The sequence below is a fragment of the Colias philodice genome, chromosome 8 (assembly GCF_061535455.1).
Source record: "Colias philodice isolate Cphi_HAF_F1 chromosome 8, ilColPhil1 Martin Lab GWU primary, whole genome shotgun sequence".
NCBI lineage: Eukaryota > Metazoa > Arthropoda > Insecta > Lepidoptera > Pieridae > Colias > Colias philodice.
Genome location: NC_143093.1, coordinates 6961503 through 6978948, shown reverse-complemented (window position 1 = coordinate 6978948; position 17446 = coordinate 6961503). Strand labels below are relative to the sequence as shown.

General features: G+C 30.7%; 1 protein-coding gene across 1 annotated transcript in view; it reads right to left on the bottom strand.

Moving 5' to 3' along the window:
* The window catches only part of LOC149486614 (uncharacterized), a 46820-nt gene extending 29609 nt beyond the window's left edge, over positions 1-17211 (bottom strand). Inside the window, exon 1 of the mRNA XM_089698316.1 lies at positions 16934-17211. Coding sequence (XP_089554442.1) covers positions 16934-16964 — 31 coding nt within the window. The 5' untranslated portion in view covers positions 16965-17211. The remainder of the gene's footprint in view (positions 1-16933) is intronic.
* Between the last annotated feature and the right edge of the window lie 235 nt (positions 17212-17446).

Genomic DNA, 17446 nt, shown 5'->3' with positions numbered 1-17446 from the left:
AATAATATTTAACCAAGGATTGAAAAATCAGCCCTTAATATAACAAAAACAAATAAACTTATATCTTGACAGATAGGTAGGTACTAGGTACTAATTATGCTTTATTTCCTTACTTTAAACAAAGTATAAATATTCATCTGAATTTCATTAAATTGTATTGAATAGCAATGACTCCTTATCATCCTAAACTAATTCTAGAATTTAATTGATATTGTGATGGACGAATAACTGTTATGTCATTTAATTAAAAGCCCTATAAAATAATTAATTTAAAATAATATCCTCATAGCAGATAACAATAGTCTGTTTTTAGCAGGAATGAATACAACAAGAGAATTTCTTGTCATTGTTGTTACTAAAGTAGCAACTATACAATGAACACTGGTTTGAAAGGAGATAATATTATGACGCATTTAGGATTCATATTAAATGCATTATTATATATAAAAGTCTGTTAACATAAAACTCATAATCATTACACTTCCGTACTCATATTTAATGTGTTAAAGAATAGGTACACATTCATTAAATGAGACAAAGGAATACCTACTCTAAAGTCATAACACCAACCATGTATTTACATTTATAAAGGTAATAACCGAAAATAACTCCAAAAATATCTGAAAATATTAGCAAAATTCATAAACATTATTTCATAATTTATGTGTTCAAAATTCAGAAGGACACTTAATGAAAAACTTCCAAGTAAAACAAAATACAATTAGCATACACCATTTGCCAGAATTGTGCATCTGTGAACAGTCGGTACATCTTTTAAATAACGCTTAACCATATTTTCAAACTTATTTACGTTTTAACTTCAAGATAATTTATTCTTCAAACGGAAATTCCAGTCCATTTAGTCTACTTTAGCACTTCGGTTCGACGGAGGGAAAGAAATGCTTTTAATAAAAGTAATTTCGAAACAAATTTACTCGATTTGCCCCGGATAAAGGTTGAATAATAATTATGGTAGCGTCTAAGCAGCTTATATAAATAAGTTAGTGAACGGATAGACACTTCCGTTTTTTCACTTTTCTTTTTACCTTCCTAATTTGTACTGTGCTCATTAGGAACAATTTTATCTAAAGCTATAGTTCAATTTATGTATAAAATAAATGAAGGTTGTTAACAAAATACGTTCGGCTGTGGAAGTTTAATCTCTACAATGCAATGTATTTTGCAGAGTGTTGAATAGCTGATAAATGATTTTATTAATTCGATTTTAGTCATAGCTGATAAATTGGATTGTTAATTGACACTCAATAGACTTTAATAGGTTCTAATAAATTAGTTAGTCGGCTTTTATAATGACACTCAACAGTTTTACATTTCCATTTATATAGAAAAATTTTACTTTTGACTTCTTACTTACTTACTTCTTCTTCTACTTAATCTTATCCTCTTATATAAATAAACTTGATGTAACAAACAGAGTAATTTATTGGATAAAACAAAGTTAAAGTGGGGTGCGTTCAAACACTACTTTAATTTAAATTACGCTATTACTTAACTAGCTTTCCTAGAAGTAATTTAGGTTATAGCAAGGGTGAAAATAATTTATTAGAAACGAGCAAATAGAATTGCGTGTTTACCGCTCCACGTGGTTAGCGCTTGTTTAATCTCCCAAAGGACATTAACGTTCACATACTGACCAATTTCGCAATTATTGTACGTCGTAAAAACATGACAAGGAAAGTAAACAGATACGTGATGACATGCTACATTCTCTCAGAGGAAGAGATTATGAAGAATAAGCGGATCAGTGAGTACCAATAGCATTGCCTGTTTTCCTGTTGTTCAATAATCCAGCAATCCGATTGGTGGATATGCGTTGATGTTCCGCAGTCAGTGCTCTTTCTTGACGTATGACGTCAGGCCTTTTACATTGTTATTTTTAATAAGGAGATTAGGTTTTAAATGAGCAGAACGGGCTCAGTTTGGGTCTAAGATTGGAAACAGAAAGCGGGAGTTCGGGAATAGACAAACTAAAAAATTATATTTAAATATTAAATTGTACAAACATTTCCAATATCAAAATATACGAGGAAAACCATCGTGATAAAATCGAGAATCCATAGAAACGAAAGGCTTAAAAATACTCGTATGTGACACCTATACTTCGCCGCCCTTGGTTGTAAGGGATTAAATACGTTCACTCTCAGAAAACCACACTATAATAGTGGGAACCAAATATTCTGATGACCATGATGATGATGAATGTTTTAAAGCTATCTCCGTCCCGATGTCCCTTTGTATGCTTAAATCTTTAAAACTAAGCAACGGATTTTGATGTGGTTTTTCTTATTAGATAGAGAGATTCAAAAAGATTATAGTATATAATTTATTAGGTTTTAGACAAAGCGGGCGAAGCCGCGGGCGGTAAGCGAGTAAAGAACCTAAAAACTATTAAGGAAAAATAGAATTAACAATAATGATTGGGATTTACCTCAGATAAAGGAACAGACTGCATAATTATAATTTAGTCGAAGTTTCATCAGATTCACCTCCTCCTTTGCTAAGGAGATCATTTACATGCATTACCAGATATTCAGAATTTTATCGTCTTGCAATAACATTGAAATCGAACAACTAAGGAATGGTAATTTGGAAGTTTATCGAAGTATTTCGATGTATATACTAGGTAAGAATGAATTCTTTGTCCTGGATTAGGAGGTAAAGTAGTTGGAATATCAACCACGATATCATATTTTCACTACTAGTTACGATATTAAGCAATGAGCAGAGCATGTAGACTTTATTAGGGCGATTAAAAAGAACTTTACGATTGTGGCACATCAAAATAATACAAAAAATATTTCTAAGAGTATTAATAGCCACAAAACTTAACACAATAAACACGACACGTTTACAACAAAGACTTATAAATATAAAAACATTTATCCATTAGGAAATATAACATTTATAAGACTACGAATACTCTTTTAGGAATCAGATCTCCGATGAGGGTTTACGCTTTTAGCAAAAGTATACTCTCTAACCCCAAGATTATTTGCAGACAGACATTAGAGCAAGTAAACGAAAAAATCGCTTAATTTATCTTCATCATAATGTTACAAATACTTCATGATCTATATTTTATTGCTATACTTCACCAAATGTGTTTCAATTGATATATTAATCATGAAAGCGTGATAGAGATACTTACGTAACTAAAACGAAACTATACATTTAGAATAGAACAAATTCTATCATGAGGCGGGATTAAACGAAACTATACACTAGTATCTAATCTGTGACTATACGTAGTTTTGTTGTAATTTGCTATTTATTTTATTCCCTGTTCAGAGTAATATAATATTGTTAATCTTCTATGAAAGTGACAACCTGCCTGGTGTGAGCGTGACCTAAATCTGTGGCTATACATTTTCTACAATGCCACGAGTCGATTCTAGTGAAACAGAGGTCATTAGGTTATTTTTATTCTAGGATTAAGTGAGATAAAATAGCTCTTACAGCTACAATAGCGGCAATTAAGAAGCTACGGTTTAAGCAATGAGTAGGTAGATAATCCATAATAATATTTTATATTATCTTTTTTTACATCTATATCAGTAGAGTAGTAGTTTTGTTGTTACAAAATCACTACTTACAATATGTTATTAACAACAAAAAATGTGTCTATTAAACACAAAATAAAATTTATTTTTTTGGTCACAAAATAATCTATAATACCTCTGAGTATGCTACAATCATGGATTATTTTTATTTATAAAAAATCAAATAAATATAACGAGGATTCATCCATACACATTTATGATAAGACAAATACATTTTACTCGCCTACAGAAGTGTTTAGTCGTTGCGCAAAGACTCTGTCTGTGACAAAGCTTTCCGCCTTTACAGACTTTTTATCTTTGCTATATTTTCACTTCTTACCCGTCAGTCAGCTCAGTTCGACAGAGAACTTTTATTCAAGAGAAAATCATCTTTTACACCGACCTATTGCTATGAACCTAGTAGAAATATTCAACTCTGTTAAACTGTTGATCGAAGACGAAACTGGAAAATTTCGTACAACACAAATTGAAGTAATCAACAAACGGCGTGCAGATTTGTTTTTACAATCGAAACCTACGTCCAAAAATGAAGTTTCAATTAATTGGCTAAATCTACTTGTTTCCTTAACGTGTTTTCACGTTATTTAACTATGCTGTTTCTGTGGTAAAGTTTATCGAACTTAAATAGTTGAGTCTTAATCTACTAGTAGGTATACCAGAAATATACAAAAAAATGTTAATGTTAGTGCTATTATACTTTTCCTATAAAAAAATCTAAATTGAGCATCATTTTTTAAATTGTTTAAGAAAATTTGAAACGTTAAAAAATAAACCGCGCTCCCGAAACAGTAATATCTCACAAAAACAACTTACGGAGCGCTGTAGTTCTGAATAAAACGAATTTAAACTGCTTAACTAGTAGAAATGTAAAGTGGCTAATATTGTAGAACGAAACTGTGACATTGCAGTCACGTGTATCGTAATACCATCGGGATTAACATAGCGCAGTGTGTAATCGACCTTAATTCGTTTTTGTGGTGACCCAATTACGATATCATACTATATAACTTACTACGTTTATGGTTTCACACGCTTTCGTGTATTTTTGCTATGAATATAGAAACTAATTAATTAGCCATTAACAATATCCGATATTAGCATAATGCGTAAATACAATGCGAATAATTAATATTTATAGCTGTTATTGTTTACGTATTAATTTACAACTCTAGTTTTAGAGACTGCAGGATAGTTATTAAATATAAATTAATTATTTTGTGTTCAATTTTGTGTTAATTAACTTAACTTTATTTCTTTGTGTAAGTATGAAACTTTTTTTGATAATACATATAATAATAATCATCCATTTAAATTATAATGGATAATAATAGAGAACTCGGTCGAAATAAGCTTTCAACTCTCAATTTCACACAAAATATATCATATAAAATTTCAACACCCATTCCGACATAAAAGAATAATTAACAAACAATTTTAGCAGTGTTTACTTGCGTCAAATGAGAAATAGTTGTGAAAGCACGCCAGTATAATAAATTAATCTCGTATTGTCTCGCATTGTATCTTTGTGCCATTCTTTGTGACAATAATTTAACGCCGCTATAAATAGACTCCTCATTATTTAAAGACGTCTCATTAATAATAATATGACCGTCTATAAAATGTTATCTGAGGCAAAAAGTGTAATTGTCGCTATGGCTGGCTTCGGGCCAATTTTCCCAGCACTGGCTTCAGAGCTACACGTCACTGTTTCACTCGCCCTATTAAGCCTGTCTCAAGGATATGCCGAAACATATTGCTTCGGACGCATAATTACGATTTTGTTTACATAGAGCCTCGTGCAAAAACATTTGCATAATATAGTGTGCTATTTTTCTCGTAACTCGTTTGTTTATGTTAAATACTTTATTGGATCTATCTACAATCTACATAGTAAATTTGTTTTGTATTACTTCTGCGAACAACTGTCATCTCGTTTATATTCCGTGGAAATAAACAAAGCCCAATGACTATTGACTATGTTGTACTCAAAGTATTTTATAATTGATTTTAAATACAATTTAGTTCATCATCATCAGCCCATTATGTTCCCATTGCTGGGACACGGCACGGGTACTCCTTTGAGAGTAGGTATATGCCATGATCAACATTGTAGTTACTATATTACTCTATTAGTATTATTATAACTAGCGTGTTTTGTAACCATAAGTACCTATGTACGGAATTATAACAAAAATTATACAATCGACACTCATTGACATCGGCTTCATGCTTGTACCATTTTAATAGTTTACTATTACGTATGGGAATTAATAATGATCATACTGCATAATTCAGGTCACGCCATCCACAAGATATTCACGGCTTTTAAAAATTCAGACACAAAGTGGCATTTTAAAAGCTTTTCTGACTTCCCATTTTGCCCAAAATCATTTAACTACTAATACATGTCTATCCTTAGATATCCTTAAGAATTTAATAAACAATTGGAAACACTATTCTATAGAAGAGAATAGCCCACAAGAACCGAACGAACATATAATATGTTAACAAATTGGAATAATTCCAATCGAAAAAATAAGTCTGGAATGATCATTTTAGACCTTTTGTTTTAGGCATCTAGATCAAATGAAGGGTCGAATAATTCATAGCATGAGAGGTGTTATCTAATTGAATTCCTAGCTCGGAATGTGCCGCAAGAATGCTTTAACGGTCGATCTACTAAGACTAGTTAATATTTGAAATGGGATATTTTATAAAGCCTATGGATTACTTCAATGAATAACTTTGTGGATTAACGATAAGTTTTTAAATTTATTACATTTAGCGATTTAATAGAGAATTATAGGTACTTCCTCTGCTCTGTTCATGGACTGGTCTTATTTTAGATTTACTCCAAAATAAAAATATTCTTGATTTTGAATATGTGTTCATTAAAACTAGAATTTGAGTATTCTTTTTAAACCTTTCTTTTTTTTTAAAGGTTGAAAATTATACAGTAAAGTTCGTCTAAGTTTAAGTAATTAAAAGTATAAGTTTTAATTAAATAAAAGTATAAGTTTTAATTAATTAAAATTATAAGTTTAAATTAATTGCCAAGAAGATGGTGCATATTTACACCATTTAAAAGCCTTAACGCTATCTCTCTGAAAGTGTCATTTCATCTCAAGGCTGATTAAACTTCTTTAGAAAGTTCGAGTAATTTATCTATTTGAAGATAGGTGTATCATAAAATATCTAAGAATGAAATAAAATAAAGTAATTGAATTTCACGTGTAAATAAATGTTTCGAGTTTGAATTAAAAAATGATTAATTAAAGTTTCATAACATCATATTATAAAAAAAAATACAAAACAATAACTTTACAAGATTTTTTCTTACAAGCCTTTTTTACTAAACATTTTAGATATGTAATAAATCAAATATGTCTTAGAAATAATTACAAATAAATACAATTTTCCGAATCTAATTATCTTTGGTTAGTAACAGATTTTCTGTAAGAATGTTACCCAAAATCCTCATTTTCCACGATACGTACGAAATTAATCATGAGTCCGTGATTATATTGGAATCCTTTCAGTGGAAATTATTTTCATATTATGAACGATAATCAATATTTTGTAACATAAAAAGAATAAGTATTTTATCACTCGCTTAACCTGATATCGTATCGATTTGAATCCCGCATATTTCCCTTGACAACGATATAAAATACATATTGTAATAAAATACATTATGCTGTAAGATTTATTGCCATGAAATCATTATAAAAGTTTTATTTTAAAAACCTGGCAATACTGGTATAAGTTAAAACTTTATATATCAAGCTTATTCTTAACTATTTTGATTTGATATAAGTAAGTAATTGTTTTATGGTGAAGACAATATATTGAAACAATTTCTTTTAAAATTTTTATTCGATTATAATTCGAATGCATTCATTGACATTTGATAATTTAAGGAGATAATAGTACTAAACCTACATTGAATAATACCTTCCTGGAAAACATAACATTTATTTCCAAGTATAGTACGTTATTCTTATCTTATAAAAGTGTTACGAATCCACGGTAATCCGATAGGTTTCTATAAATATAAATTTTATTTCAGAAATTCTAGCAATTACATATATTATGTAATGGAAACAAAAAGTTCATATGACATTTGAACTTTTTGTTTCCATTACATAATATATGTATTAAAAGTTCATTGACATAAATAAATGGATCCATTTCTAAAAGTATTATATCGAATATCAATTTAATATTTTATGTAAACTAAATATTTTATGTACGTATAATATAGTTATTATACGTACATAAAATATTTAGATTTTCCTTTTCTTTTTACATCCACCTTCACCCATAAATTAGCTACGTGATGTTTAATTTATGATAAACTAGCTTTCCGCCTGCGGCTTCGCCCGCGTTTTCAAAAAAAACCCGCATCCCGTTCCCGTGGGATTTCCGGGATAAAACCTAGCCTATGTCACTCAGAAATGATGTAGCTTTCCAACAGTGAAAGAATTTTTCAAATCTGCCAAGTAGTTTCGGAGCCTATTCAATTCATACAAACAAACAAACAAACAAAAAATCAAACCTTTCCTCTTTATAATATTAGTATAGATGTCTATCTTGTATTCCAAATGTACACAAAGGCCAATAGATCCAATAAAGCCAATCCCTATCAGTCAGTCAATTCTTCAAACAATAAACTCGTATATTACAAGGTCTACACCTCACACAGATTGAAGTTTACCTTAGTCTATACTACAAAGGGTTATGACCCCTAACATTGTAGAACGGGTTAATTAGGACATGAAACTGTAAAATTAATGCCACTGTCGTGTTTTGTTGAAAATTGTATGAGTTAGTGTCGTCACAGCTTTATAGCGAGGATTACTCAGTCCAAAACCACGTCGTAATTCTGTCAGGTGGTAATGTGACTTATCTTAAAGGATAGATTAAAATTAATTATACATGGGACTCACATTTGCGCCTCCCGTGGGATATGTCATAATGTACGGGGGGACGAATTTGTCGTAATGCTTGTTGTTCTGGATGCTTCTATATCATGTGGAAATAATATAATAAATACTCATAAACAAGCTCTTAGTAAATATAACGATGAAGTATGTGTCTTTGTATGTACCTACTCGCGTAGTTTATTTAAATAAATACTTGTACTTGATTAATTGTCTCTGCCTAAAAATATAAATGTTGCTCAGTTTATTTATTTAAATATCGAAAGACAATTAGGTTAATAAAAGGTAGAACCACTTTACTCAACAAAAAAAAAAGCGCATCCATAAGCGTCCAAAAGCGTATCCATAGTCATAACTTAGTAAAAACAATACCTTTTTGCAATTTTTAAAACAAACCTTTAGATAAGATTTAGAACCCCATTATTTTCTTTATTTTAAATTTAATTGTAACAATGATAACAACTTTGAATGGGAACATTAATATGACACTTTGTAAATAATGTTGTCCATTTCAAAACATGGGATTAAGGACGGAAAATATGTAAGCTTCTGATGTAAAGTAGGAAAAGGGACCAACTTCGAATTGTTTGTAAAATTGGTGTTTGCATTGTTAAAAGGGAACAAACGTTTTCTTTTAAATGTAAACAATCTGTAAGAACACCGATAGCTGTAAGCCTCTTATATCTATTGCGAGAAGAACCCTTTTTAACAAACAAGTTGGGGACAAAACATATAGACATACCTATAGAGATGTACGCACTTCTGTTTTGTATCATACTTTGAAATTTGTGTCTAAAATATTTTTTGTTATATTTTTCACAGAACCTAAAATAGTCTTTGAATACTATAATTACCTGACATACAATGATACAACCTAATGCTTAAAACCTAGTTCATCAGTACTAAAATTAGAATTTCCAGACTCTCATTTGTTTTTCACGAGCACATCTTAAAAATGAAGGTTCGTCATTACAGCCGGCTACATGTGAAAATTCTCTAGCAAGTCGGTTCTGAGAACAGAGCACCCGAGAAAATAATCGCCACAGTAAAACACAATCGTCGACTGGCCGCTTGCCAACTCGTGGCGGTTTCCTATTTCTTACGGTTCAATGGAATTAACAATTTAACCTATAATCGAAGCCAATCGACGGGTTTGTCAATGACAGTAACAAATAAAACTGCATTTGTTTTGTAACAATGTAGACAACCGTTTCGGTATTTGGATTTTAAAACGTTTGACGCCTTTGTTGTAACAAAATCGATTGTCTCGCCGTCTCCTATTGTCTCTCGCGAAAGCATACTGAAATATATTTAGCTTAAAATTTGCTCGACGAATTTACGCTGGTAAGTTACTTTTATGGTTTTATACTTGGAAAATTTACCGACACAAAAACATTTATTTTCCATTCATAAGTAAATTAGATATCAAATTTACCGATACATTGAAAATAGCAATGAGCAAATATTAAGCAGTTCCCTCTTACCTTTACATTATTCAATTTAATAATTCATACAGATTCGAACACCTATGTTACATGTAATGAGGAATAAATTGCCGTGTCATTGTTAAAAATAAAATATGCTTATTTAGTGCAAAGAGTACCTCATAAGAACCGTTTAAGGCACGTTTTAATACCTATATATCAGCATCCCAAATAAGGTTTAGCAGCAAACTGCTGACGAAGTCTCGTTAAGGATGTTTCACTTCGAGGGATAGCAGGCAAGAAGAGCTATCGAAGTGTCTGTGTGAAGAGCCCTTTAAAGAATAAAGGCCCTATATACATTTACGCCTTAATCGCCAAAATCATAAACTGTTTATCGTCGTTGTAGTTTATAAGCCTATATAATGATGAGAAAAGCGTTTTGATTTATCAGACACTCGATAAGTATCATAATTCAATATTATGTTATTAGGTTATAATATTACAATGTTTGTTTTCATCTTATTATTTGTCTCAATTGTTAGGTAAATCGAAAAAAAAGTGTTCCTTCATTTTTCCTACACTGAAATGTCAAGTTGTATAGCCACTCTCTAGTCGATTACTTTTCCTTATCATTAGCGATCTATCAGTCACGGAAATACTAATTAATACAATCAACGTCCCCTTGTTTTTGCAGTGCAACGTTGAGTCAGCATTACCAAAACGAATAAATAGTGGCTTTTATTAGTTTCTCTTATTTATTCAGCTCCAAACTAAATTTAATTTAGTTCGGTTCATTTGTTTAATTTTAGACTCGTTACACAAATAATAAGGCCAATTATATTCGTGATTTCAGTTCCATGAATAATTTCAGCAGGAAAATATTTTCAAATGTAAGACTTGATTACTTTTTAAAAGAGAAAAGTAAATAATAACTTCGAACTTCCCCTTGTCGCAGGTAAGATAGAACATTTTCCTTCACAATAAAATTTGGAGGAAAATACTTATACACCAGTAAATTACATTTAAATGGAATTGTGAATAAATCTCTACAGCCAAAATTAAAGTTAGAATGACAATAATCTTGTTTGATTTTCCCCAAATTAAAAACGTAATTTGCTTGTAATGAATATAGTCTGTTACCAAATGAACAAGTTTATTCATTCGTTTTTTGGACACGATTTCAAATTATATTAAATCAAAGTAGAACTATCTAACAATACGAGAATATTTATACATAAAATTAATAAAATATAGCCATTCGAAAGTCATCCATCACCTTTATTATATACCGAATTAGATTTCATTGTTAGGATAAAATAGTGAAGGTAGAATGGAAGTTACATGAAAGAAAAATAGTTTCAACCGAGTTTAGAGCACGTAAATCCGATTCTCTTAACCGTTACTTTTCCCAAAGCACATTGTTTGTGAATACATAAAGAATAAATGAAAAATACGAACGCTGGCCGACTGCCAGGCAACTTGCGTCGCGAAGACAGAAAAGCACTGTACAATTTCACCTACAATTGACGAATTATGTATGAACATTGAAATACTAACGAAGTAAATTCAATGGGATATTAAGAATGATAAACTGTTATAATATGCATGCTCCGAGCTTATAGCTATTGTTTTTATTTTTCCTTCTTTTTTTATCAGACACCGTATTGGACTTTATTCCACAAAGAGAATTGAGACAATTTTTTGTTTATATAGGTTGACTTTCTAACTGAAGTGTGCACTGTGCAATTCTGGAGTGAATGTGATGAATACCAAAATGTAGTGGTATTTTAAAAAAATGAAACATTATACATAAATTTTAACATGACTTTTATTTTAACGTAAGAGTTCGATAAACGAATACTCAACATATTCACAGCCGATCATTTTGCAATCGTATCACGCTTCTAGAAAAGAATTGCTCATCTTACAACTGAGACGCAGACTTTCAGAGGGATATCAGTAAAAAGGTCCATTACCAAGCAATATTATTTGTATGATTATCGAAAGACAAGCTTAAGCATAAGCTATTCATATATTTAAATATTTTATTTTTATTAATATCAATAGAATTAAAAACTAAATAGGTGGGTTATTTGTTTTATTGTTGTGATAAATGTGAGTATGACATTAAATATATAATTGATTATACGTGATTGTACTACAATACAAATAATAATAAAAAAATAATTTGATTACATACACTTTTCGTATTGACTAGTTTTGATGTTATTTTTAATTTATTTCTGAGTGACATTGTTTTTTGTTACGAGCTTAGTACATATACAGGGTGTCCCACTATTGGTATACTAAGCGCGAAGGGACTTGTAGTTTTGCATACACTGATCACGTAAAAAAATACTTAAACAACAAAATTACGTCAAATATTTTTTGCTAAATTCTTCCTGAAAAATCCATGTTTTCTTCTGTAGCTTCGCGCACCCGGCATATACCGCTTCTCTAATGTGAGCATTTTGTCTATGAAAACATATAATATTAAACGATAGCCCACGTGCTGGTGGCAAAGTTGGGCGGGTTGCTTGTTATAGGTGTTCACATAGAGTTTTAAGAATTCATCTATTTGAAAAAAAATGCGTCTGGAATTTTATAAGTATTTTTTACGTACTCAGCGTATACAAAACTATAACCTCCTTTGAGCTTAGTATACCAACAATGGGACACCCTGTAGAGCCGTATTTATATAGATAGCTAGTGGCTAGTAATCAAAACGTATTTTGTAATTTCATAAAAGCGATTGACTTAGCATTATAAAATGTGTTAGCTAAAATTCAATTACGTTTTTGCAGCAATTCATAAAACTTTCTCTTGTGGCTTTAAAATATAAGTTTATATTGCAATATCAATTTAGGTCAAAACCTGCAACGTCAAATATCCGTGGCTTACGCTAAAGTTAGGGTGTTATCACTTTCTCTATTATAAAGTTAGACAAGTTATAAGGCCAAGTTACGTATTAGGTTATTTAAGTTGTCCAACTTCTAACAATCGTATGCAATTTATAACATCAATAATTTAGATCATTTTCAGATCTAATATTTATATGTGTTAACCTGTGATAAAGTATTTTCATTTGATCAAAAGGGAAGGTGAGGAAACACTGAGAAGCCAATTCGACATTTCTATCGGTATCCTGACATAAAACCAAGAACTCGATAATTGTAATTATTCCTATTTTATTACTACCTATTAAATGTATAAATAAATAAATAAATAAATAAATATTATAGGACATTATTACACAAATCGACCTAGTCCCACAGTAAGCGCAATTAAGGCTTGTGTTGTGGGTACTAGGCGACGATAAATATAATATTTAATAAATACATATATAGATAATAACACCCAGACCCAAGAACAAATAATTGAGTTCATCACACAAATATTTGCCCTGACCGGGGATCGAACCCGGGACCGTCGGCTCAGTAGGCAGTTACTTTACCACTGCGCCAACCGCGTCGTCGAAATGTATTAAGCCGATTATTATTTTTGTATTAAATTGTTGATCATATTATGACATAATATTTTATGACTATTCATTACTCATAACTAAAAGGTCATATCTGTGAAAGCTCTTATTCATTATTCATTACAAACGTATAAATCGTGAGAACAAGCTATATAACACTTCCATTAAAACAGAACATGAACATAAATGTGTATTTTATGTGCATATTTGTTACGAAAAGCACATTTCATTGTAAAACTTCTTCCATACAGGACATGATAAATATTTACTGCACTGCAGTAAATTTCCCTTCACTTAATCTAATATTTTCATGGTGAAATATTTTATGAGCGGAGTAAACTTAACCTTTGGCACTGGGTCCCGATACACAGTCGGGTTAGAGATTTAGGTTACTAGACGACCGACTTTAGTACGCAAATATAAATGCACTGTTAATGGAGCTTGTCTGAAACCTAAAAGCCTATTTGAGGTAGTCTCAACGCGGTAATAATAGTGAGCCGCTTCAAAGAGTTCAAAAATTTTAATGAAATCTCCTGGGCCGCTGTATTTATATAGCATTTGACTTTTATACTCCTTTTTTAATAAACGTTATAAAATTATTAAAGTTTCGTTTCAATTATTCGAGATTCATTTTATTTGAGAAATGAAAAATATGTATGCGCTGTGACTGCAATAAATTTTATCACCATAAAACTAGGGCGCACTTAATTGCATTCCTCGTTGTATTAAAAATGTAAACGCGAGACTACTATATTCCTTACCTATTTTCTTGTTAACAATGCATATTATATTCTATTCTTTATTAAAACAAAGATGAAGAAAAATTATATATACTATAATCCGAAACTGGGCTAGCCATTACGGCTTGTCCGGGTAGAACGAGTCTAAATATTATATGCAATGTATAATCCAGATTAAAAATTTTGTTTAAAATTTCATTCATTCTACTGTTTTGTATGTTATTCATTAATCAACAAACGACTATTAATAATTATAATATCGCTACGACAAAACGTATAATATACATTATACAGTAGGTTTAGTGCCTATATATTATAATTGTGTATAACAACAGTTGCCTGTCTCGAAAGTTATTTATCTTGTCCTGTGAGGGTACGGAACCGATATTTGTACAGCCTTAGCAAAGCCTACACGGATTGATTGCATTTAACCAAATACATATATATGTATAGGAGAGCGAATATATCGCAATATACTATAATATATTGTCTGTATGTAGTGACGAAATTCGTGATATTTATACAGATATGGAAACTGAAAAGACATGATCGTACGCAAAATACTCATTTAATTATCTGCTAGATTAAATAAACTTAGAAATAAAACATTTATTTTAATTTGTTTATATATAATATAAATTGAACCTTGGAGTTAACAGAGAAATGCAAGTTATGTTATTTATTTGCTTTGTCTACCTATTGTTTAATTACACTCCAGCACAAACAAAAGTGGCAATTAATAACTTAATTATGACATTGCTCTTCTACCTTTATATTGTACTATTTCACGTTTATAAAATAAATCTAAATAAACTGCACTGAGAATTGTTTTCAAGCCGCTTTTATTAAGACTAGCCGATTAGCCGGTTTTCCCGGGTTAATTTTTTTTATCCTCAACTAGCTGCGCTCCGCGGTTTCACCAGCGTGGCTCCGCTTCTGTTGGCTCATGATATTCCTCGATAAATTGGCTATCCAATACCGAAAGAATTTTTCAAATCGGACCAGTAGTTCTTGAGATTAGCGCGTTCAAACAAACAAAAAACAAATCAAAATCTTCAGCTTTATAATATTAGTATAGATATGTAGGTATAGATAGGTAGACGCTTGACCACAATCCTACCGAAAGTGGCTATGTTGTCTTAAGATATTATATGGGCACAAATGCTTCGAAAGAACAAATTCACCCTAGCTTCGAAGAGATCCATGTTATGTCTACAAGAAAAATAGAAACTCCATTATGTCACTGTTTTTATCAGGAAAGATGATTCGAAGCAACGAGTTCTTACATGAAGAATATCCACTATACTTACTTACTTACTTACTGGAGTGGCGCAGGGACCCAAAGTGAGGCCACTATAAAAGGATGGAATCTCTCTAAACGCCTTGAACGATTAAGGAATGGTTATGGTGGTATTAACTATGCAAACCTAACTCTCACCGAAAGATATAGGTAAACAATTACATTACACTACTTTTACAGTTATCAATCATACATATTATGATAAAAATATGTATGATTGATAACTGTAAAAGTTATCAATCATACATATTTTTATCATAATATATTTTAATTTTAATCTGAGTTTATTTTGAGTAGATTGAGTTTTCATTTCGTTAGTAAGTCATCAATTACTTATAAATTCTAAAAACACTAAATATAGTTTGTGATAATATACTAAAACCAATGTAACATTTAAATAAAAAAGTAAAAAATGACGAACATCCATAGAAGTAAAAATATGAATAAATAATTAAAAATATCATTGGAATTTGTATCAATCTACATTCTACCATGTAAAAGATTCATGACGATACGTTTCAATTTTATATCCGATGGCGTTTCGGACCGGTAAATAGCGTGTTAAACTTTCATTCGCATGTGGCGCGAATAATAAAACGAATTTAAATTTAATTTCTCAAATTGCTTTTTATTTTCACATGATGGTATAATTTTTATTGGGAACGAAGTTGGGACTTAGGAGCTTTTTGTTGAAAATTTGCTTCGTTGGTGATGATTTTTTTTTTCAACTGCTAAAGTTAAGTATGTTTATTGCCTTATTAAAATATTATTAAATATGAATTAACGCAAATTAATGTTAAGGTACGTTTTGATTATAATCAAAACGTACCTTAACATTAATTTATATTCTTATGAGTTAGAGTAGTAAGAGTAAGAAAAAAAGGCCAATGTAGACGTCGTACGGTCAAAATAAAATAGCAACAGTAATAAAATAAATACCTAGTTTTTTTGACAGTGTAGAGTGTAGACGAATTTAGAATTGTCTTTAAAACATATTCCATAAGAAAATTTATAGCTTATCCTACTCATATATAAGGATATGATAGATGAGGTCCTTAAGGATCTCGTGATAAGCTAATAATAATAATTTAGAAGGAATCCGCCATATTGTAATTATATTATATTAAAATTAAATACAAATTAAAGTGACCAGATAAGTCATGACTTTATGTAGATAACAAGTGATAAGATCACCTTAGTTGGATTGGTTGGAATGGGGTTATCAAATATTATTGTTAGGTATATGCTCGTATGATCTTAAAATTATAATTATTATATCTCATATACGATGAAATATTAATTGACAGCTTTTTATTAATGTAGAATTTCTCGAAAAATAAAAAACTTTGCCTTTCTGTAAACTGTATGCCCTTAAAAATTTACAGCCTACTTATTTCTAATGTACATTTTGACTTTTATTATTTCAAATGTATAATAAACTAACAAAACTTCCTCTGCACTTACCACACAACATAAACAGAGTTAGTATCTTCATTTTCGCTGTATCAAATCGCCGTTTTTACATAATAATCGTTCCGTTCACCCACAACTTAGTTTAAGCTCAACAGTCACACTTTCACTATGAAGTTTTTATCAACCATTATTTAAAAGGGAAACATAATTTTTAAGCATCTTTGGAAATAGGGGAATAGAATTCGTATTGTGAATAAAATTGTTTACAGTTTGTTTACAAGTCACTGCTCACGCTCGTATTCCATCATAGAATGCTCGTCGGGTCGGACTGTGCTACGCGCGCGAAGCTCTAACACTGAATGTCCTTCGTTTTCCCGCTAGGGTAAAGTCATGCGCACTGCGACCACCCCAAAAGGGTCCTTAAGTGGATTAAGTTTTTAAACTTTGACAATTGATAAAATGAGTTTGTTAAAATGAAATCGTTAAGTGAAAAGTTGTAAATAAAGAGCTTTCGCGCTCGAAGATTTGAGTGATCGATTTCGCTCAACAATGTGTATTGTATAA